The following is a 23416-nucleotide window of genomic DNA, read 5'->3' on the forward strand; positions in this document are numbered from 1 at the left end:
CTTTTCTTTGGCTAGTGGTTGGTTGGGGTTTTTTTCCACATGCTTTATTCAATTCTCTAGCCACATTTCAGATTGCTGAAGCAATAAACTATTATCGAGATCATTTGCACTTGGAGCATACAAGCTTATCTCCAAGTTCTGTTGCAGCTCTGCTGCATCATTTCAGTCATTCAAACAACCCCCAAGTCAACAGTACCCTTACCATACACCTTAGAAGTTGAGAAGTTCCTTAAATAGCATCATCATTCAAAAGCAACAACACTTAACACACAAAGATCTACCCTTTGGAGACAGAAAAGTTATGCAAAAACATATTAAAGGAACTTACAAGAGTTGAGTGGGATTGTCTTTTTGAACAGCATGACTTCTGGGGAACCCCTTTCTGACACATTTGGAGGATTCTCAAATCCTGTCAACTTTGCAAGTGTGCAAGAGATAATATTTACTGTCAGAACTGGACTCCTGCCCAATTGCCATGAAGAGAATGAGAACAGATTCAACTCTACACCATCAACTCTTTGTTGTGGAGGAAAAGCAGAGGAGGAGAGCTATTTAATACAGAGAGGATGCAGACATCTAATGTCAAGGTTACACATGGCTTGTTTAGTGAGGTATGGGTAAATCAATCAAAGTCCACTAGACATTTCTGCAGCACTCTGATCAGAATATAATACTCAGTATGCAGGACATTTGGATACTCCTATTTCTCTTTGCATGTTTAAGATTCCTTGAATAGGTATCTGAAAACATATACTGCAAGCCATGCCCAGATCCGTTCAGGTACGCATTCACCCAGCGTGAACTGTGGAGAGGCACAGGGAGACAAAAGAAAAAGGGACAGATTAAGACATGTCCCATTAAAGTAAACAGTTCCTCAAATGATCACTAAAGCAAGGCAAAAACCTTCTTGAACAGCCGTAACTAAAGCTTTCATTCTAACTCCTGGAAGTAAACATATTTAACCCACTTTGGAAGCAGTGCTCACAGCTAAACAGTTAAATTCCACTAACAAATCCTGAAGTGGTTGGTTCAAGTTTACAACAGCAGTGCTGTCCACTTTCTTTAATTGCCACATCTTGCCAGAATCCTTCCCATTCCTTATTCCTTTTGGATTAATCCCCATTTCATAGAATCATAGAATCAACCAGGTTGGAAAAGACCTCCAAGATCATCCAGTCCAACCTAGCACCCAGCCCTAGCCAATCAACCAGACCATGGCACTAAGTGCTTCATCCAGTCTTTTCTTGAACACCTCCAGGGATGGCAACTCCACCACCTCCCTGGGCAGTCCATTCCAATGGCAAATCACTCTCTCTGTGAAGAGCTTTCTCCTAACATCCAACCTAGACCTCCCCTGGCACAACTTGAGACGGCAGCCCCTTGTTCTGTTGCTGCTTGCCTGGCAGAAGAGCCCAACCCCACCTGGCTACAGCCTCCCCTCAGGTAGCTGTAGACAGAATTCTTCAGTTTCTTCTATTAAACCTAATGCTATAGAGAGCCATGAGGGGGGACATATGAGATGTGACCAACATTCAGAAAATCACTTTGGAGCACACAATCTGCCCCTAAAAATGAAAATCTAAAAATCAAAGGACCTGCTTCCCACACTTAGGCTAAGAATAGGCACCTTTTCTCTGTTCTTATTCCATCCTCCCTGCCCAAAGCAGAACTACACTCAAATTAAGACTGAACTACATACTTCTGTTCACAGAAGGCAATGAAATGCTCACTCAGTCAGCAATACCCTAGGCAAAATACTCTCTGCTTTTGAAAAAAAGGTTGTCCCTCCCCCATTGTTGCTGCACTTGTTAGAGTGAGTGTAGGTTCCTCTCTCATTCTAAAAATAAGCAGATCCAAGCATAATTAAAAGCAGAATCAGTGAGGAAATACAGCTCAATGCCTTTAAGTCCTGAAATAAGATATATATATATATAATGACAGTTTAGGAGCACAGTTTGCTTTCTGACTCCTAAAGAAAGTAAACAGCTTATTTACTTCTACTGACAGGCATGAAACAGTTTAATGAATCCTATTACCTTTACTGCATGCTTCCAGTATCCAGCAGTCCTTATGGATAACCCAAGAGTAGAAATTGCATGCCTTGCATATTCTTCAGCAGAAGGAAAAAAGAAAGATGGCTCTGATGCAACGTTGCTGAACTCTACCATTTTTGTAGCAATGATAAAAGGGGTTAAGCTCTGAACAAAAATTCCTTTGGAGGCATACTCATAATGTAGTGCTCTACTGAAGTAGTCCAGGTAGGTCTAGAAAGACAAAGGCAGAAAGAGACATTTCTATGTGTTTTTTTTAATAACAAAAGAGTCTTATGGCAGACTTCCATTAAAATTATAGAAAAGTGGTAGCATGTTTTATACATCAGCTTAAAAAAACCCACTTTGAATAAATAGTATAAAAAAAATCACATTCCTAAAGCATCACAAACATTTCTATCTGCTGTTTCTTTGCTAAAAACCTCTAACAGTGCAGTAAGCTGTAGGACAAAACAACTGCTTAAGCCTCTGATGTGGATTTGACAAATAATCTGACAATTTCTGCTTAGAAACAATACAGAAACATTTGCTTCACCTAAAACAAACTCTGTGCTTAATTCAGGAGTGCTGCAAGGGACATTCCAAACTAACTATGCTTACTGCTGTCAAAAGGAAGTCCCCTTTTTAAAATGCATTTACAGGTGAATTTGGTACTCAACTGTTCTTCCCCTGAAGGTTAATTACTTCTTGCAAACTTAAATATGCGTTTGTTTAGGTGTATTTGTAGTACTCCCTTTAATTAATCTTATTTTTCTGTAACAGCATAAAAAAAGCGCAAGTCTGATAACTGGGACTGCTGGAATTAGACAGGAAAATGAACTCAGCTCAGTTTGAGCAAGACAGCAACACTGGTGCCATGCTGAGGCTGCTGTGGTGCCACACATCCAGATAACCCTGGAAAATGTGAGTGAACAGGTTTCTGCTCCCAAATGGCCTCACAAAAGCTCCATTCACAGCAGACTGTTGGGAAAGCATCTTCTACAAATACCTTTCCACCTGTCTTAGTTAAATAAAAACAACCAACCACTTTGTACATTGTTAACACACAAGAGAGGCTTGGGATGCTAGAGCAGCTTGCTCCCACTTCTGTGCCAGTGTAACTGCAAAGAGCCCAGGCTTTGAACTCAACTGCTGATGTAGGGTTTGGATTAACAATGGCAGCTAAAGGAAGAAACTCTGATACACTTGGGTTTGTTCTGCTCTTTTTCATTCAGGCCTTTTAATTGCTCCAAATCCAGCTCTACATATATTTAGCACAACCAAGGCAGAAGATGGTCTGCAACAGAAACATGAAACAATTTCTTTACTAAAGAAGGAGTTTTACACTCCAAGGTAACAAGGTGGTTTTGCTCCAGGCAAAAGAAGTACTTGCAAGAGCTATGCCAGGAGCAAAGCTGTGCAGGAGTGAGGCTGCAGCAGAGGGCAGCCACTGACAGCTGAGAGAAATTAACCACATCTCTTTAGTCACTGGTTCTCAGCAAGATCCATCTGCAGTCTCAGTTGCTTCTGTAGATTTGGCAGCAAGTCATCCAGTATAAATCTACATCCCCACGTGCACTGGCACTTTCAGCACCCCCATCCTAGTCATTACTGACTGGGTCTCCTCATGAAAAACAACTGTGGGGGGAAGTTCTCATTTCTCCCCAAATGCTGTACAGGTGATAGTGTAAAGAAGCCATCTGCCTCTTGGTGTTAGCTGAAGCAGGGGCTTGATTTGGTCACAGCCGTTGTCACAGCAGTGGCTTGAGCATGAATGTAGCCCATCCTGCCACCAAACACAAGTGTGTGAGTAGCTCAGCTGATTAAATTCTTGACCCTTTCAATAGGTCACAGAACTGCTATATTGCATTGTGTACTATTCCCCTCAAGAAGGCACCATTATTCCTGCCACAGTTCACACCACCCAAACACTTTGGTTCCAAATTCAGTGGTGGTGAGGATCAGGAGCTTACTGTCCATTACATGTGACATTCACTTCTGATACCTGAACCAATCCCTAGAAAACTTTCAAGCATATTTTGTTATCCTTGTTGAATGCATTTGCAATTGACCAACCTGAAATGCATCTGCTTTTCTGTGTATACCATTAAACCTTACACTCCAACTTACTTTAGAGGCTCCATAGACGGTCAACAGTGGTGTGGGCTGACAGCAGCATGCAGAAGAAACATTCACAATTGCTCCTCTCTTCTTCTCTACCATGCCTGGCAGCACAATATGGGTCATCATGTTAGCAGAAACAATATTTACGTTGACTATGTCCCACAGGATGTCCTCAGACAGGTTGGTAAAATAGTCCGGGTAGGGATAAGAAATTCCCACATTATTGACCAAAATGCCAATTTCTCTGTCTTTCAGTGCCTCTTTAATGGCTGAGTAAGGTTCACTCCCCTTGCTGAAGTCAGCTACTATGATATCTGTTTCCACTTTATAAGTTTCAGATATGCTTCTAGAGACAGCCTCCAGCTTCTCTTTGTTGCGGCTGATTAAGATGATGTTGACCCCACGCTTTGCCAGTTCCTCAGCATATGCCTTCCCAACACCATCTGTGCTACCTGCAATAGAGATAAGCAATGTGAACATCAGAGCAGCCTCAGCCTTCTCTTTGGCCAGTTCTTTTCATTGTAGCTTTAGTCTCTTCTCTGAAGATCATGTGGCACTGAATGTGGTGATGGCAAAACCACAATAAAGACAATGTTGCCATAGAACCACTAAGGAAGAGACCTTTAAGATCACTGAGTTGAACTATTAAAGCCAGCACTGTCAGGTCACCACTAAAACATGTCCCTCAGCACCACATCTACACAGCTTTTCAGTCCCTCCAGCAATGGTAACTCCACCACTGCCTCGGGCAGCCTGTTCCAGGACTTGGCAGCCCTTTCATGGAAGAAATTGTTCCTAATGTTCAACCTAAACCTTCCCTGGCACAATTACAGGCCATTTCCTCTTGACCTGCTGCTTGTTACTTGGGAGAGGAGACCAATCTGCACCTTGTTCCAACCTCCTTTAAGTGAGTTGTAGAGAGCCAGAAGTTCTCCCCTCAACCTCCTTTTCTCCAGGCTAAACAACCCCACTGCCGTCAGCTGCCTCTCACAAGACCAATTCCCTAGACCCTCCACCAGCTTTGATTCCCTTCTCTGGACCTGCTCCAGCACTTCAATGCTCTTCTTGGAGAGAGGAGTCCAAAACTGAACCCAGTACTTATGATGTGGCCCCACCATTGCCAGGGGGATGATCCCTGCCCTGGTCCTGCTGGCCACATTATTCCTGATCCAGACCAGGATGCTGCTGGCCTTCTTGGCCACCAGCACACACACACTGGCTCATGTTCAGCAAGCTACCAACCAGGTCCTTTTCTGCTGGACAGTTTTCAGCCACTCTGCCCCACACCTGGGGCATTTATGGAGTTGTGTTGTTCCAAGTTTAAGATTCATCACTTGGCCTTGCTCAATCTCATCTGACACACCTTGGCCCAGCCTTCCCAGGTTAATTGTAGAGCCTCCCTATCCTCCAGCAGATCAAGTCACACCCAACTTGGTGTCAGACTGCAAACTTACTGACTGTGCCCTCAATGATTAATAAAGATACTAATGAGAACTGTCCCCAGAGGTACATGACTTAAATCTTGTTAAGAACTTGAGTACATGTGAAAACAGTATAACAAAAATCAGACCCTTTCTGCATCTCTGTCAAGGCTTGAAGGCGTTTGGGTTGCACACTGCAATACCGGGAGAGAATCTGCCATCATCCTTTGCCAGCCCTCAGTCACCACCCTGCACTTGCCCACCTCCTGAGGACTTGAATTTTGTAAGGTACTCAACAACTGTTACAGCTCACAGAATCAGAGGGTTTAGAAGGGCCCTCTGGCAATACAGTCCAATCCCTGTGCCACAGCAGGTTCACCTAGGGCAGGCTGCAGAGGACAGCATCCAGGAAGGCTTTGAATAACTCCAGAGATGGGAGACTCTACCAGCTCCCTGGGCAGCCTATTCCAGTACTATGGCAAGCTCAGCATAAAGGTATTCCTCATGTTTAGATGGAACTTTCTGCTTCAAGTTTGTGCCCATGACCTCTTGTCCTGTTGCTCAGCAGCACTGAAAAAAGACTGGTCCCATCATCCTGATGCCCACCCTTTAAGTATTGATCAGCATTGATGAGATCCCCTGTCAGCCTTCTCTTCTCCAGGCTAAACAGCCCCAAGTCCCTCAGCCTTTCTTCATAAGACATGTTTCAGTCCCCTAATGATCTTTGTGGCCCTCTGCTGTACCCTCTCCAGCAGCTCCCTGTCCTTCTCAAAATGGGGAGCCCAGAAGTGGACTCGGTGTTCTAAAGGAGGCCTCTTGAGGCCAGAGTAGAGGGGAAGAACTTCACTCGACCTGCTTGCCACCCTCTTGTTGATGCATCGGCCTCTTGGCTCAATCAGATTAACTTGCAAGCTGAGATCAGGCAGGCCCTAGCTTGTGACATGAAGCTCACCCAGGAATACAAGCTAGCAAGTTCTACAGTACTGGCACAGAACGTTGTACAAACACAAACAAATCCACTCCTTCAGGCTGCTTACCAGTGACCACAGCCCATTTCCCATACTGCTTGACAAGATCAACCTTGCTGCCCAGCCTGGGAATGACATGCAGCCTGAGCATGCCGTAGGTGTTGAAGGCAAGAGAGACACACTTCCTGACCGTGTACCAGGCTCCAACTATAGCCAGGGCCTCGATGTAAAAGTTGCAGGAGCGACTGATCTCTCTGTACAAGAGGTGGAAACGATCCACCGCGGCCATGGTGATGGCAAGCCTGGAAGAAAAGAGACACAGGCAGTCACAATTGCTTCTTGGACCTTGTCATTTTGTCAGACTGGATGGATAACCTTGGAGATTCAGCATGTTACAGTCTGAGCACCACTATGAAGAAGGAAACCCACAAGTCAGGCTGCTAAAGTTTAAGCCTCACCTACCATCACCCTCACTGGCCCTTGTTCGAGGCTTGAGCTACTAATCAGCTACACTGTAACGACACCAACTGATGCTGCTGCAGTCCAAGCAGACGAGGGAAGCTCAACGTGTAAAACCTAATTGTTGAAGGTGAGGATTCAACTACAAAAGAGGCAAAGATTCTTAGCAAGAGAAAGCTGAGCACACAAGAAACACCACACTCTTCCAAGCACTGAAAGCTACTTGAGGAAAAATCCCAGCCCAGAGGCAGAATCATGGAAGCACAGAACTGTTTCAACTGGAAAAGACCTCTTCAGATCACGGAGTTTCAATCACCAACTTATGGCCCAGTCTGGTCCATGGGACTTCCTTCCCACGTCCCTTTGCTATGTCCCACAGCTGCTGCGTAGCAAGATGAGAAGCCAGGGACAGAGGTGTGAGCAGCACAGTGTACTGTGGCCTGGGGAGGGACAGAACGCTGTGACTGCAGAAGTCCTCCTCGAGTCCACCCACGGCCGCTAAGCCATGAAGTGCGGTGCCCATGTGTCCTGAACACCTTCAGGGGCGGTGACTCCACCACTTCCCAGGCCAGCCTATTCCAAAGCCTGGCCAGAAGCACACCCTGAGCCCCTGGCACCACCACGAAGCCCTTTCCCAGCAAACGCAGGGCGTCCACCATGTCCCCGAACCAGGGGCAGCGCCGTGCGCGGATGTCACCTCGCACACCGGCTCTCGGTAGAAAGCCTCACACGGCTTTCACCAGTGAATTGTTCCGTAACACAAGCACAAGACCCAACTACCGAGCTGTCACGGGGACTGGCGCCTTACCGACGCTCGCCTCAGGGCCCGCACCCCTCGCCTACCGAGGGCAGTAGGCCGCATCTCTCCGGGGAGAGTTAACTCCCTCGCCGACCAGCCGAAGGGACCACCAGGCTCTGCTCTCCGACTCGCTCAGCCCCGGCCCTGCTGGATGCAGCCAGGCCCCCCCGGCACCGGCCAGGCTGTAACGGAGGCAAACCAGCCCAGCAGCGGCAGCCCGCGGGCATGGCAGCGCGGGGAGCCGCCCCTTCACCTCCCCGAAGGGTCGTTACCCGCGGCCGCTCCTCCCCCGCCACCTCCGCGCCCGTCACGGCCCGCGCTGCCTTACCCGCGGGGCCGAGCCCTCCGCCGCCGCCGCCGCTGCCCTCGCCGCACGCAGCGCCGCTTCCCGCGCGGGGCCGCCGGGAGCGGGCGCGGGGCCTTGTGGGGCCGTGCGCGGCGTTACCATGGCGACGGCAGCGGCGGTTGGGGCGGCTGGGACAGGAGCTGGGGCTCAGTCTCGGCGCCGCTTCCCGGCCTGTCCGTCCTGCCGATCCTCGGCTCCTGCCGCCCGGGAGATACCAGCCGACCCGGTGGGCTAGGGCCCCGCTCCGAACGCCGGGTCCAGCCTGGCTGCTGGGGCGGGTGAAGGAGGTTTAACGGGAGACGCAGCAGCGCGCTCCAGGAGTCGAGGCGCATCTGGAGAGCTCCTGGGTACAGCAGCGAAAAGCGCAGCGGAGAGGCGCACAGCATCTGCAGTCCCCGTCCGGAGGCTAGGTCTGGCTGCCACCAGGCTTGCAGTGGGACAGGCGGCAGCAGGCTGGGGCTCCGAGGAGCACCAAGGCGGCTCGACAGGTTTGTAGGCGGACAAGTGACCTGCTGTGGTTTCGAGAGGCTTCTCTGCCGTGATCCTCACTGTTCTGAGGCACAATTTAAGATAAACTCTCGCAGCCTTTTGGTACCTTCCCAGCGACTAGCCCCGAGCTGACAGTTCCCTGCAGGCGTCAGAATTCACTCACAGTCTTCTTGTCTGTAACAGGTTCTCCTTCTAAAGCCTTTCGACCTGTCGACTGGAAGAGCAGGATCGTAAATCCAGCACTGACCTGACTGCTGTTTATCTAAGTCATATCTCAGAATGCAATCACAATCTGGAGACTGTGAGAAAAGCCTTGGAGGGGAAGCTACTGTGCCAGAGGTGTCAAGAGGCTCTCTGGATGGCAGCAGAAACGAAGCTACTCCAGCAGAAAACGAAGGCAGTTCTGGCAGCACAGGTGAGCCCTTCCAGCTAGGACTCATTCAGAGAGCTTTAGCAAACATAAGCCTGTAGCAGACATCAAACTGTCATTCCTTTCCTGGAAGAAATATGACTTTACTCTTTCTCTCAGCACAATCCCTGGAATTCTTGACCATAGTTGAGACTCACCCAGCTGTGCCTTTTCTTTATCACTCTTGCTGTTTCTTTTCTCCCTGCTGGAGGCATCCCTGTGTTGCAATCCTGCAGCTAGCCTGACCTCTACACGTTTTAATTACAGCCACATATGAATGACCTGGTCCAATCGACTTGTTTGCACTGGCTCTTTTGAAGTGTACCAACGGCAAGATGCAGAGCAAGAATCTGAGGAGAAGAGTACTGAAAATGCAGTTAATCGAAGGCAGTCTAAAGGACAATGTGGATGGGTACAGCACCACCTTCCACAGAGTGCAGAAGGGCACCTTTGTAGGAGAGCTAGGTTAGCAAACAGTGCTTGAGATGGCTTGCATCCACCACCTCTTTCAGTGGAAAACTAGCAGTCTTATTAAACTCAAATTACTGTCACTTACAATAGCATAGAATGGTTTAGGTTGGAAGGGACCTCAAAGCTCAGCCAGTTCCAACCCCCTGCCATACGGTTGGATGATCTGTGAGGTCTCTTCCAACCCTGATGATACTATGATACTACGACACCTCCCACTACAACAGGTCACTCAAGGCCTCTTCCAATCTGGCCCTGAACACCTCCAGACAGGGAGCAGCCACAACCTCCCTGGGCAACCTGTGCCAGTGTCTCACCACCCTCACTGCAAAGAACCCTTTCCTAACATCTACTTTGAATCTCCCCTCTGCCAGTTTAAACCCATTCCTCCTCATCCTATCACTACAAGACCTTGTCAGTAGTCCCTCCCCAGCCTTCCTGTAGCTCCCTTCATATACTGGAAAGCCACTCCAAGGTCTCCTCAAAGCCTTCTCTTCTCCAGGCTGCAGAGCCCCAACTCTTGTAGCCTGGCCTTACAGCAGAGCTGCTGCAGCCCTCTGAGCATCTTCATAGCCCTCCTCTGCACTCTCTCTAACACTTCCATGTCCTTCTTGTGTTGGGGGCTGCAGAACTGCACACAGGACTTCAGGTGGGCTCTGATGAGAGCAGAGTAAAAGGGGGGAATCCCTTCCCTTGCCCTGCTGAACATGCTTCTCTTGCTGCAGCCCAGACTCAGTTGGCTGTATATTGTACAGTAGATGTGTAGGACACGGTTGGCTATATATTATACAGTAGATGTCTAAGACCATAAGAACTTGGGTGCCAGTACTTGATTGTCACTGTACATTACAATAACCTTCACTGGGTAATACCTGGCTTCTGAAAAGATAAAATTGAAATCTGCCTTTTTTCATTTTGCTGCTATTTTACTACTTTGCCTTCAAAAAAACGCCCTTGAAGTTTCCTATCATTAAAAATGTCAGCAAAAATCTTGGTTAGAACTGCTCTTGAAATTCCTATTGAAGTGCTTTTCAGTATTTCCCTGAAGGAATTAGCAAGATGACACCCAGGCTGTTAAACTGCAACTTGTTTTCTTACTTAAAGATGTTAAAACTCAAGAGAAAGCTATCAGCAGAGCAGATCAACAGAGTGAGCAAAAATCAGCTGGTGATGGCAAATCACTAACTACCTCACTCAGCCAGAGGACAGAAGAAAAGAGTGGCCGTGTAAGGTAATAAATTGTTTGTGGATTGCTTTTATCTTGGCATCACTGAAGTTTTACTGTTCTACAGATGAGCCTTAATTCAGGAGAACAACTTTGAAGATGAATTTGAGAGTAATTACTACTTCCTTCAAACAGGTAGAAATGGAAAGCCTCTGAAAAAAAATGAGTGTTTTTTGTTTGGAGTAGAGGCTAAAACCTTAAAAAAGGTCTGCTTTTTATTTGGGGTAGAAGCTGAAAGCTGTAGCTAAAAAAAATATGAGTGCTTTTTATGTGGAGTAGAGGCTAAAACCTCAAAAAAAGTCTGCTTTTTATTTGGAGTAGAGTCTGGAAGCCGTAACTTTCCCTCTTGCAAAAAGAGCTACCATTTGTGTTGCATGGAAATCTCTGCACTGACTTTTTTTTCCCCTTCATGTTATGGTTTCAGAATGACAAAAAAGGTTCTGAGAGACATCTGTAAAGAGCAGAAATTATACTGGACCCCCTGCTTAAATGACACACTTTACTTGCATTATAAAGGTAGGATGTGGAGGTGGCTTGTTTAGATTCCCCATTCTAAACAGCAGAGAATCTAATTTGTGGCTCACTGAACTATCTAATAGCTAATTAAAAGAATTGGATACTGTATTAGATTAGAAACATGATTTAGTTTTATATATGAGGAGAGACTGAGGGAGCTGGGGTTGTTTAGCCTGCAGAAGAGGAGACTCAGGGGTGGCCTCATTGCCCTCTACAGCTGCCTGAAGGGAGGCTGTAGCCAGCTGGGGTTGGGCTCTTCTGCCAGGCAACCAGCAACAGAACAAGGGACACAGCATTAAGTTGTGCCAGGGCAGGTCTAGGCTGGATGTTAGGAGGAAGTTGTTGTCAGAGAGTGTGATTGGCACTGGAATGGGCTGCCCAGGGAGGTGGTGGAGTTGCCATCCCTGGAGGTGTTGAAGCCAAGCCTGGATGAGGCACTTAGCACCATGGTCTGCTTGATTGGCTAGGGCTGGGTGATAGGCTGGGCTGGATGATCTTGGAGGTCTCTTCCAGCCTGGCTGATTCTAGGAGAATAATGAAATTGTGAAACAAAGAGAGTCAGTATGAAGGCAGGAGAGTGAACTGGTTAGAGACCTCAGTGCCTTTGTGAAGTCATTCAAAGTATTAACAGGCATCAAAGGACACTTTCCCCCCACCCAGTGAGTACACTCTGAGAAATGTCTTAAAACACCAGTCTAGGCTGCATTCAGAGTAAAACAGAGGTGTTGCTTCCAAATGTGTTTGTGTGAAGCAGCCTTTTCCCACTTTAGGGACATGTTTTACTGCCAAATAAAAACGGTCAGGAAGAAAACAAACAGCAAACACTTGCTGCATGATCTCAAATGCTACTGAAAAGAAATTGCTAGAAAGAATGGGGATTATCTTCTTATCTCCGTGCATGATACAGTTAGCTGCTTCAAGGATAGATTTCCTCCCTTCTACATTTGGCTTTAGTATTGCTGTTTTCACTTGAGAACCTAAAGGGCTGCATGAAACAGCTGTTTCGGCGGTGCTGGTTTAATGGCATTTGCCCTTCCAAAGAAGTGTTTTGGTTATTTTCCCTTTTGGAACACCTTTCCCTGCAGGATTTGACCGCCTGGAGAACCTCGAGGAGTACACTGGCCTGAAGTGCTTGTGGCTGCAGTGCAATGGCCTCACCAGAATCGAGAATCTGGAGGCACTGACCGAGTTGCGTTGCCTCTACTTGCAACTCAATTTAATTACCAAGATTGAAAACCTGGAACCCTTGCAGAAACTGGTTTCCCTCAACATCAGTAACAACTGCATTAAGACCATTGAGAACCTCTGTAAGAACTGGTGGTGCAATGTGTTTTAACCTGTAAGGAGCTGGGACCAGGCTGAGTGGTTATTAGCAGCACTGCTTCCAAGGGTGTTGTTAAAATTGTGTACAGTGTCCTGTAAGGAACCCCACGAGGCTTCTGCTGAAGAGCAGAGTCTCTGTGTTTTGCAATTGAAATAGATGAGAAAACCAGAGAGATGTAGTGCCATAGGACATTTAACTGAACGTGAGCCACCAGTGTGGCCAGGTGGCCAAGAAGGCCAATGGCATTCCGGCCTGTATCTGGAATAGTGTGGCCAGCAGGACCAGGGAAGTCCTTCTGCCCCTGTACTCAGCACTGGTTAGGCCTCATGCTGCATCTTGTGTCCAGTTCTGGGCCTCTCACTGTAAGAAAGATGTTGAGGGGCTTGAATGTGTCCAGAGAAGGGCACCAAGGCTGGTGAGGTGGTTGGAGCACAGCTCTGTGAGGAGAGATGGTGAGAGCTGGGGCTGTTCAGCCTGCTCTGGCAGAGGGTTGGACTCAATCTATGGAGGTCTCTTCCAACCTCTGATATCCTGTGATCCATCTCAGAGCCTGGGGCAAGACCCTCAACCAGCTAAAACACCACACAGAGGAGCTCAGCCCCACTAAAGAGACCCAGCCAGTACCCATGGATGATGTTGCAGTGACCATCAACCCTCTTCCTACTTAACCAAGGGGCCACCAGGCCCAAGTCTTTGTGTCACACCCCCCCCCATTCACCCAGTGTGCACCATGGGTACTCACCAGTGACGACGGGAGGATGATCCCTTTGCCCAGTTGGGCACAGCTTGGGCTTTCTGCTTTATCTAGGGCTGATTAAATAGGCGAGTGGGTGAGGAAGGCAAAGTGGTCACACCTGGAGTGGGAGGAGACTCCAACAGAACCCAGGTGCTCTGGGGTTTGGGAGGTAGGGGAAATGGGCAGATATGGTGTTCCCTGGGAAGGAGGAGACTCAGGGGAGACCTTATTCTCTCTACAACTAACTACCTGAAAGGAGGTTGTATCCAGGTGGGCATTGGTCTGTAATCTCAGGCAATCAGTGCCAGAACAAGAGGACACAGTCTCAAACTGTGCCAGGGCAGGTTCAGGCTGGATGTTAGGAATAAGTTCTTCACAGAAAGAGTGATTGGCATTGGAATGGGCTGCCAGGGGAGGTGGTGGAGTCCCCATCCCTGGAGGTGTGTAAAAGGAGGCTGGATGAGGCACTTAGTGCCGTGATTTAGTTCATTAGAAGGTGCTGGGTGATAGGTTGGACTCCATCATCTCAAAGGGCTTTTCCAGCCTGGTTAATTCTGTGAATAGCTAGGACAGTGAAGTAGATTTCTTCACTTGTTAATACCATCTCATACTTATCTGTGTTACAGACAGGCCAGTTCTCACCATTTACAGTTAAAACATGCTTTGGCAGTCACAGACACGATTACCAAATCCTTCATGACTGCTAAAGGACTTGTTCCATGTTCAGCAAAAAATACATTATCATTGCTGGGAGTAAGGTGAGGCACAAACTCTGGCTTTTCTTTAACTGCCTAGTTGGAAACTCTAGTTCAAAACAACCTCTACCCTAGAACCAGACAACTACTGGCTGAAGAAATCAGCCTTGGAGGCCAAGCCAAAAATTGCACGTAGCAGAACAACAGACTTAGAATAAAATCTCCTAATTCAATATAAACTATGATTCTGAAAAGGGAGTTTTGACAGAAAAACCTTTAGGAAGCAAGTGACTCTTAGCTCTCCTTTCACTGAGCTGCTCTTGCCCAACAGCTTGTCTGAAAGTCCTGGAGACTCTGCAGATTGCCCACAACAACTTGCAAACAGTGCAAGACATACAACACCTGCAAGAATGCCCAAGCATTTCTGTTCTTGACCTGTCCCACAACCATCTCAGTGACCCCAGCATCATAACTATCCTGGAGACCATGCCTAATTTGGTAAGCTGGATGTGGCTGAGGGTTTGTATCCTCTATGGGGGTGATTCCCATTAAATGGCTTTGTCAGATAGTTCAGTGCACAACAGGTCCTGAGCCGAAGGAAACCATTCTTTGGCTTTTGGAGATTACCTGTAACACCTAAGAAGTTTTATGCATTTCCTGGGGTAGAAATGATAGAGAAAAGTGCATATCCAGATGAGTTTTTTTTTCTTCTCAGCTGCACAAATTGATTCCTTCTGTTTTTCTAGCATGTGTTGGATCTGATGGGAAACCAAGTGATAAAGAAAATTGCTAACTATAGGAAAACCCTTACTGTCCGACTGAAGCTGCTCACATTCCTGGATGACAGGCCAGTCTTCCCAAAGGATAGGTAAGGAGCAGAGCCAGAAAGCTCAAATGCTAATGATCACTCATCCATTTTCTTGTCACTGTGGCAATGGAAGGGAGGGAAGACAGGCTGGTATAATTTCTTGAGGATGGGTGACTTTAAATACAAGAAGTATGGAGTTCTATGTCTAACAGAGAATTCTTGAACAGAACTGGTTTATACCAGGTCTGTAGAGCAGAGGCAAATCCTGATTTCAAGAGAAACTCAAGAGGTGTCTGGGAAAGCAGAGCCACAACCAGCACTGCTGGCAGATCTCTGGTGGTGTAATCACCAGCATTTGAGATACCTTTGTTTCTCCTGTTGCAATTCCAGATAGATGATGAGATGTACATGCATCCCTGTTGCATAAGGGATTCACTGCTGTATGCTTGTTACCCTTGCAAGCTCTTTTTAGGTTTTCAAGTTCAAGATGGGCTTTTCCAGCTGTATTACAGTGAGGTTTTGTGTTTTCATTAGAGCCTGTGCAGAAGCCTGGGCTGTTGGAGGGCTCGAAGCTGAGAAAGCAGAAAGGGAAAAATGGGAAACCAGAGACAGAAAAAAAATCCAAGACAGCTTCAATGCTTTAGAAGCCATCAGGCAAAAAGCAGAGGCAAAGAAAAACCAAAAGTACATGGAAGAAAGAGATGCAAGCACAAAAGGTGGAAATGGAGCTGCAACAGACATCCTAGAAGGTTTGTTGTAGACAGCAATGAGGTCTCCCCTTAGCTTTCACTTCTCCAAACTAAACAATGCCAGCTTCCTCGGCTGCTGCTTGTATGACACCCTCCAAACCCCTCACCAGCCTTGTTGCTCTTCTCTGAGCACAGTCCCGACTTCAGTGTCTTTCATATACTGTGGCAGTCAGAACTGAGCCCAGTGCTCAAACTGTGGCCTCACCAGGACCGAGTACTGGGGCACAATCACTTCCCTACTACTGGACATGTTTTTGATACAGACCAGGGTGCTGTTGGCTTTCATGGCCATGTGAGCTCACTGCTGGCTCATGCTCAGCTGTCCATCAGCACTCCCACTCATTCTGCCCCAAACCTGTAAAGCCTGTTAAGTGTTACTTTGGGCTGTTGTGACCAAAGTGCAGAAGCCAGCTCTTGGTCTCATTAAACCTTATCCCATTGGCCTCAGTCAATGGATCTAACCTGTCCAGATCTCTCTGCAGTGCCTTCCTACCCTTGAGCAGATCAATAGTCCTGCTCAGTTTAGTGTCATCTGCTAACTTGAAGGTGCCTCAATCCTCTCATCCAAATCATTGATAAAGATATTAAACAGAACTGGCCCCAAATACCCAGCCCTGAGGGACACTTCTTGTGACTGGATTTCACTTTGTTTACCATGACTCTTTGGGCCTGGCCATCAGTCAGTTTCTAATCCAGCAAAGAGGACATCCAATACATTTTTGAGCTTCAGAAGCTCTGAAATCAAACACAGCTGCCTAGCAAGCAAAACTTCTCCTGCAGGTAGGTAGAGGGTACTGTGTAGTCACTTATGAGTCTTCTCAAAGTAGCCATGGATATCAGAGCATTGTTTACTAAAGTGTCTTCTGTAGATGAGATGCATATTTTAGGCCAAGCTATTAAGAGCATGTAGTAAAGTTTGAATTTTTAGGAGTAATACTAGGTTCACTCAGCAGTTTTAATGAACTTCTTCTATAGGAGCACCTGCAAACTCAGGTGACACTGATGGAAATCCAGCAGAGACTTCAAATATATCAGAAGAGAAAGAAACTCCAGAGAAGACTGAGACATTCAGAAGTTCTGGTGCTCTTGATGAAGTGCTAACACATCTATCAAATAAAGGAGACAACACAGACTTTCCAGCTGGAAATGTTCCTGCTAGAATTCAAGAGGGTGCACGAGAATCAAACTCTTACAAATGCTCAAACTTCAACAAGATGACAGATGGTAATGTACACAGTGGAGAACCCAACCAAACTGAGGGCTCAGAGATCAATGATATCCCAGCATGGCACCACCTCTGTTGGGATCCAAACTAGCTGATTCACAGCATTAGATTTCCACAGTGGGTAGCTGGAAATGGTAACATTAGAGGAAATATTCTTTAAATGCAACAAACAAACAAAAACTCTGAGGGCTCAACCTGCAGCTTGCACCACATAAAGGTGGAATTCCTCTTCTCATGGAGGAGGACCTCCCATGTCAATTGTGTGGTCTGTGTGCCCACAGAAACCTGACATCCTTTCAGAGATGGTTTTGCACCTTTATGCATGGAAGAAGGCTTTTGTAGGTTAGTGGAAGAGATTATTGCAGCATGCAAATATTGATTTATCTAATATAAGGGAGACCAAGAATATGATGGAAAGGCAAAGGTCTGGATTTAGCTATGAACTCTGCGGTGACTGTCAGGTCCCCATCAACCTGCTTTTGCAGTGCTTGCTGTTGCACTGCAGAAAGTTCTTTATCCAGTTAGTTCTCTGCTACTGACTATGGTTTGTCCTCCAGATCTCCCAAGAGAGAAGGCAGCTACTGAGCTGGAGGAATATGCTGAAATTGAACAGATCCAACCAGAGACACCAGGGAAACTCTATCTTGATGTATGTATTGGATTCAGGTTTTGAGAAGTTCAGATTCAGGTTGTGTCTGCTCCCATATTAACTCTTGCAAATTTTGGTTAATTACACTATATGGGAAAGGCAAGGAGGGAGAGAGGAAGGAGAGGGAGAGAGGAAGGAGAGGGAGAGAGGAAGGAGAGGGAGAGAGGAAGGAGAGGGAGAGAGGAAGGAGAGGGAGAGAGGAAGGAGAGGGAGAGAGGAAGGAGAGGGAGAGAGGAAGGAGAGGGAGAGAGGAAGGAGAGGGAGAGAGGAAGGAGAGGGAGAGAGGAAGGAGAGGGAGAGAGGAAGGAGAGGGAGAGAGGAAGGAGAGGGAGAGAGGAAGGAGAGGGAGAGAGGAAGGAGAGGGAGAGAGGAAGGAGAGGGAGAGAGGAAGGAGAGGGAGAGAGGAAGGAGAGGGAGAGAGGAAGGAGAGGGAGAGAGGAAGGAGAGGGAGAGAGGAAGGAGAGGGAGAGAGGAAGGAGAGGGAGAGAGGAAGGAGAGGGAGAGAGGAAGGAGAGGGAGAGAGGAAGGAGAGGGAGAGAGGAAGGAGAGGGAGAGAGGAAGGAGAGGGAGAGAGGAAGGAGAGGGAGAGAGGAAGGAGAGGGAGAGAGGAAGGAGAGGGAGAGAGGAAGGAGAGGGAGAGAGGAAGGAGAGGGAGAGAGGAAGGAGAGGGAGAGAGGAAGGAGAGGGAGAGAGGAAGGAGAGGGAGAGAGGAAGGAGAGGGAGAGAGGAAGGGAAAAGAAGGAGAGAAAAAAAGGGAATTGAAAATGAACTGCTGCAGAACAAGCCTAAGGATGAAACAGTCACCCACTCACAGGAGATGTTGGCTGGCAGTATTAGGGGTGAGAAATTAATTCTCAAACCAGAACCTTTAGGTTTATATCCAAGAAAAGAAGACTCAGATTCGGGTAGATAATAAGCAACTGTTACTTGTAATATGGTCTTTTATCTAAGACTTCTGTCTGATGATGCAAACATTAAATGTATTTAGCCACCTTTAAGTGTGAAGAGGAGATGGATAGCATTGACAAACACAGTTTCACTTCAAAGGAGAGCCCTTCAGTGTGCCCTGATTATCACACTGCTGCTAAACTAACTCGGGTCAGATTATGACGTAACCAGCAGTAACAAACTTCTGAGCTTATGATTTCCCAAAGCAATTGATGCTCTCCTTGATCCCTTTCACTCTTAAGTGAATTCTTACTGGGATATTTCAGAAAACTCTCTTGCATCTTTTCCCTAAGGAAACAAAAAAAATCCATCCTGTTAATTGAAGGGCTCAACTCTTGAGCAGAAGGCTTCATCCTGACCTGGCTGCTTGTAATCATGGGGTTAACAACTGGCAGCACTTCCAAGTGTATACAATGCTATTGTTACCAGCAGATCTTGTAGGGACTGAAATAAAAGCTTTAAATAGATCAATAGCAATACTGCAGGTAGCCACAGCGTGATTTACTGCAGACAAAACAAGCCCAGGTCTCACACAAACACATACTGCAGGGTCTTCACTCTTCAGCTGACATTTAGTAATGCAAAGAGCTTCTCCCAACAACCTCTGGTACTTACATTATTGCAGCTTTCCCAAAGAGACTCAGTGCTGACATAGTGGGGAATGGCTGTGAAGGTGCCAGTGGTGAGCAGCTCTGGAGCAGCACTAGTTTCTGTTGGTGCCCTGCAGTCAATAGATGGTTTACATAGTGATACAAGGGAGGAGAAAGAAGTGGAGGAGGATTTGTAATGTGGTGGTTATGACATCCCTCTGTCAAGCAGAAACAATCTCGTGTTGCTGCACATGCCATGGTGGTTGAATGACATTCTGTGTGCTGACAGATGAAATTATGCATAGCAGACAATAACTGGAGAATCATAGAATAGTGGGAGCTGGAAGGGACCTCTAGGGATTGTTGAGTCCAATGCTTGTGCCAAAGCAGGATCACCCAGGGCAGGTCACACAGGAACTCATTCAGATGGGTTCTGAAAGTCTCCAGAGAAGGAGACTTCACAGCCTTTATGGGCAGCCTGCTCCAGGGCTCCAGCACCCTCACAGGAAAGAAGTTTCTCCTTATGCTGAGGTGAAACTTCCTGTGTTCCAGTTTATACCCACTGTTCCTTGTCCTGTCTCTGGGCACCACCCAAAAAAGCTTGGCACCTTCATCTTGACACTCCTCAGATAAGTATAGACATTAATAAGATCCTCTCTTAGCCTTCTCCAGGCTCAAAGCTGCAATTGTCTCAGTCTTTCCTCATAGGAGAGATGCACAAGTCCCCAGATCACCTCATAGCTCTCTATTGGACACTCTCCAGTAGATTGGCATTGGAATGGGCTGCCCAGGATGGTGGTGGAGTTGCCATCCCTGGAAATGTTGAAGCCAAGCCTGGATGGGGCACTTAGTGCCATGGTCTGGTTGATTGTCTAGGGGCTGGGTGCTAGGTTGGCCTGGATGAGCTTGGAGGTCTCTTCCAACCTGCTTGATTCTGTGATTCTATGAATCTCTGACCCTGACAAACATTGCTTTGAAGAAGATTCCCAATGAGCTACAGATTTGGATGTTACTGATTACAGTAGCTTTTCCCAGTGACTAATGTTTTTGCCATTCCTCTTCAGGAACTGCCTGATTTGGAAGATATAGATATAAATGAATTGCCCCCAGAAGAAATCTTTGTTCAAGAGGTAAGACTCTAGTTCATTCCAGTGAGGAAACCTCTCTAGACACATTTACAGATGTTTTGCAACACGGGGTATCAATTGAGCTGTGACCTGCTGATTTGAAGTGCTTGGGCATGCATTTATAAACTACTATAGATGTTTCAGCTGATATTCTCTTGCCACTCAAAACAAATCCAATGAACAAAAGAGGTTTACATTACTGTGCTGCAAAAACAAGAGAATGAAAACCCAAGTGATGCAGCAGTCAAATAAGATGAATTCCTTAGCTGCAGCATGTGATGTTTTAAAGATTAGTCTTAAAATATACTTCACTGTACTGCAAAGGACTGAACAGAGAGAACAAATTCCTTGGTGCAGAATAAACCCAGACTTTTCCACTGAAAACACAGAGTGGGTGAAACCTTCCTGCTCTGCTGCAGGCTGGTCAGATGCAAGGCAGTCCAAGCCCACGTTAGGGCTGAGCTCAAACTGATCTGCTAGGCAAAAACTTTGAAATCAATATGAAAGCAACTAAGATGAAAACCTGAGATTCAGATCCCCTGCTGCTGCTGACTCATTCTTGCCTTGCCAATGCAGTGCATGTTTTTGCAAGTCCCTCCAAGATAAAGCAAACTTCTCCAGTCAGTGTCAGGTGTGGAATTGATTTCTTCCTTTGGTCACACACTGATTAACCGTTGCAAAATGCCTGGGCCAACAAAGCCTACAATTAAAAGAAGATAAAAGAACAAAGAAGTAATATTGTGTTGGCAGCTGTCATGCTCCAAAAGGCTTCATGAAGACTTCACTGAAGTCAGATAAAGACATTAGTCAGGTCCTTCTGTTTAGAGATAAAGGACCTGCTGCAACAGCTCTTCTTTTTATGAGCTGTTAGTCCTGAGAAGCAATTAAGCTAAGATCCACCCACAAAGCAGCAGAGCTATGGGTGAAGCACATCTTGCTTGGGTTTGGGGAGAACAGGATGAAGCTGCCAACTCTTGTGTGGATCCAAGAGATACTTAGCTGCTAGATTTTTACATCCAGACTAATACATTTTCAATTACATTGTTTACAGCAGGAACATCGCCCAAAGATTGAAGTACTTTCTGAAATGACCAATGACAGCCATTCTGCATTAGGGGAAATCAACAAAAGCCTGTGTGAGAACTCAACAGGAGAAGCTCCAACAGCAATTTTTTCAAGTGTGTGGAAGATCCACAAAGAGAAGGACAGGAAGAACTTAAGACCCCTTGTTGAAAGCTTGCTTGCAGAGCCTGCTGCTTCAGAAAGATACCTGGAGGAAAGCAAAGACAGACAAGCAACCCCCTCAAAGCCTTTGATACAGGAGGTTATCACTGAGCCCAAGGATCAGCTGCTCTTGTCACCAGTTTGCAATGAGTCAGATGACACAAACCCGAGGGGAGAGGAGAGTGAGACTAGAGTGACATAATTAATCCCAGAGGAGAAATGTGGGTGGCACATACACACCAAGAGTAAGGCTGTTTTCATCTCCTGTTGAATGAACGTTCAATCCACTGTTAGATTAAGAACCACCTCCTCTTATTGCTGTGTGAACTCTAATAAATTGGGAATTTAAATGTTCCTTGCTTGCTGACTTATTGACATAGCCTTTTAAAATAGGGCTCTACCTTTCTTTCCCAGCACTAAAGTCCACCACTGAGTTTCATTCTGTGCTTTGAACAGGGCATGGCAGTGATGGAGAAATGCAGTGCCTGGCTGGGTAGGAAGGATGTCCTCACAAAGCACAGGCTGATAAGGACAGTGATTAGCTTAATCACTTTGAAAAACCAGACCAAATCCGGAGCCCAGTGCCTGGTTGGCTGCTTGTGGTCATTCCCAAAATGCAGAGCTCAGCAGTGGGTCTGACAGTCACAGTGATGTAACACTTGCTGTGAATAAAAACCCCGCTGCCCTTCAACTGCAGGGCTGAGTGTTCCGGTTCAGGCAGAAGCTGCTGTGGCCTCTGCTCTTCAGAGCAGGATTTTCAGTTGTGTCAGAGCCTGCAACTACCCCACAGGCAAGCATCTTGTGTTCCCACTGCCAGAGCTGCTGGAGATTGGCAGCTGTGGCATGAAAAGCCATTTGGACAAAGTCTTCTCCCATTAGCTTCTCTCTTTCACACAGCAGTAGTGTTGTGCCAAAGTGAAACAGAAGGTAGCAGGAGTGGTAACAGAAGACAGCCTGGCCTCGTTAAGGCTCTCTCTTCATCCTTTCCCTTTCCCCCACTGCCACTTCTCCCCCTTCTTAAGTAGAGAATAACATTCAAGAGAGTGGAGCCTGCAGGAGAGGAGTGCTTCCTCTGTGACACTGGGGAAACAGATAACTCCTTTTAGTTATCTATGTATTTAATTATGTTCTTTTTTTGATGGGGGTTGGAAGGGACTTTTGGAGATCAAGTCTCTTGGCTTGGTTTCCTCCTTTCCCTAGCAGAGAATGAGCTGCTCCAGCCAGTCAGAAAAGTGATCGTGCACTCTTTAAGCTCATCAGAAAAGAGCTGGCCTTGTCTTAAAAGGCTAACACTGGTTGGTTTCATGATATAATGAACAATCACAGGAGCAGGAATCAGTGAGGCTTTTAAGGGCACTCACTTCATTAAGCCATACTCAAATTTAGGTGGAAGTCTTTTTCATACCTCTGTAAACTTCTGATCATTTGTAATAAACAGAATTGGACAGGCCTTGGAGGTGTGGACATGTAAAGGAAAAAACTATCTTACTCTGGGCTTCTTGAAATGACAGATTTCCAATTGGCCGGGCTTAGGAGCCACCTGGTGGTATGAAAACTGGTCCAAACCACACCATAAAACAGCTGTCAAAGCCCTCACAGAAGACAACACAAGTGATTTCAACCCCAACCATTTCCCACCTTCCATCAGGAAAAGCCTGCTGTGAAACCCTTGGCCTCCAGGACAGAGCAGGAGGATGAAGAAGGGCCCATGGAGGATGAGCTTGTCTGAAAGCAGCTTCACAGGGACCTTCTCAGAAAGCTCTGGTGAGACCCTACCTGGAGTACTGCATCCAGTTCTGGAGCCCCCATTACAAGAAGGATGTGGAGATGCTGGAGCATGTCCAAAGAAGGACCAGAAGGATGCTCAGAGGGCTGCAGCAGCTCTGCTGTGAGCACAGACTGAAAGAGTTGGGGCTGTTCAGTCTGGAAAAGAGGAGGCTCCCAAGTAACCTTCTTGTGGCCTTTCAGTATCTGAAGGGGGCCTACAAAAAAGCTGGGGAGGGACTTTTTAGGCTCTCAGGGAGTGACAGAACTGGGAGGAATGGAGCAAAGCTGGAGGTAGGAGGTTCAGACTGGAGGTGAGAAAG

The 23416-nt window shown here is 46.7% G+C and overlaps 2 protein-coding genes across 5 annotated transcripts; one reads left to right on the forward strand and one right to left on the reverse strand.

The window, feature by feature from the left end:
- Positions 1-517: 517 nt before the first annotated feature.
- On the reverse strand, positions 518-19101 carry HSDL1 (hydroxysteroid dehydrogenase like 1). 4 transcript variants are annotated; one of them, XM_064160462.1, is made up of 5 exons: positions 19004-19101; positions 6613-6845; positions 4161-4606; positions 2037-2264; positions 518-802 (listed from the first exon to the last, which is right to left on the reverse strand). In XM_064160462.1, the coding sequence occupies exons 1-5, from the start codon at positions 19039-19041 to the stop codon at positions 719-721; spliced, it is 1029 nt and encodes a 342-aa protein (XP_064016532.1). In that variant the 5' UTR covers positions 19042-19101; the 3' UTR covers positions 518-718. The 4 variants fall into 4 exon arrangements, with proteins under 4 accessions (XP_064016532.1, XP_064016531.1, XP_064016534.1 ...); XM_064160461.1 differs by lacking the exon at positions 19004-19101 and adding an exon at positions 8247-8565; XM_064160464.1 differs by lacking the exon at positions 19004-19101 and adding an exon at positions 7846-8067.
- On the forward strand, positions 9288-21683 carry DNAAF1 (dynein axonemal assembly factor 1). Its single transcript, XM_064160467.1, is given in 12 exon segments — positions 9288-9436; positions 9438-9489; positions 10618-10744; positions 11163-11254; positions 12340-12561; positions 14341-14507; positions 14756-14877; positions 15352-15566; positions 16542-16790; positions 17349-17440; positions 20043-20108; positions 21157-21683. Coding segments are annotated over 12 exon segments (1893 nt in total). The 5' UTR covers positions 9288-9322; the 3' UTR covers positions 21532-21683.
- Positions 21684-23416: the final 1733 nt, after the last annotated feature.

This window comes from Pogoniulus pusillus, chromosome 20 (genome assembly GCF_015220805.1).
Source record: "Pogoniulus pusillus isolate bPogPus1 chromosome 20, bPogPus1.pri, whole genome shotgun sequence".
In the NCBI taxonomy this organism is placed as follows: Eukaryota; Metazoa; Chordata; class Aves; order Piciformes; family Lybiidae; genus Pogoniulus; species Pogoniulus pusillus.

Coding starts and splice junctions, on each gene's coding strand:
- HSDL1 (XM_064160461.1), bottom strand. CDS start 8,533: ATGCTGTGCGCCTCTCCGCTGCGCTTTTCGCTGCTGTACCCAGGAGCT. Junction 2,265..4,160: donor CCGTCTATGGAGCCTCTAAA/GTAAGTTGGAGT, acceptor TTGTCTTTCTAG/ACCTACCTGGACTACTTCAG. Junction 803..2,036: donor ACTGGAAGCATGCAGTAAAG/GTAATAGGATTC, acceptor GCCTCTCCACAG/TTCACGCTGGGTGAATGCGT.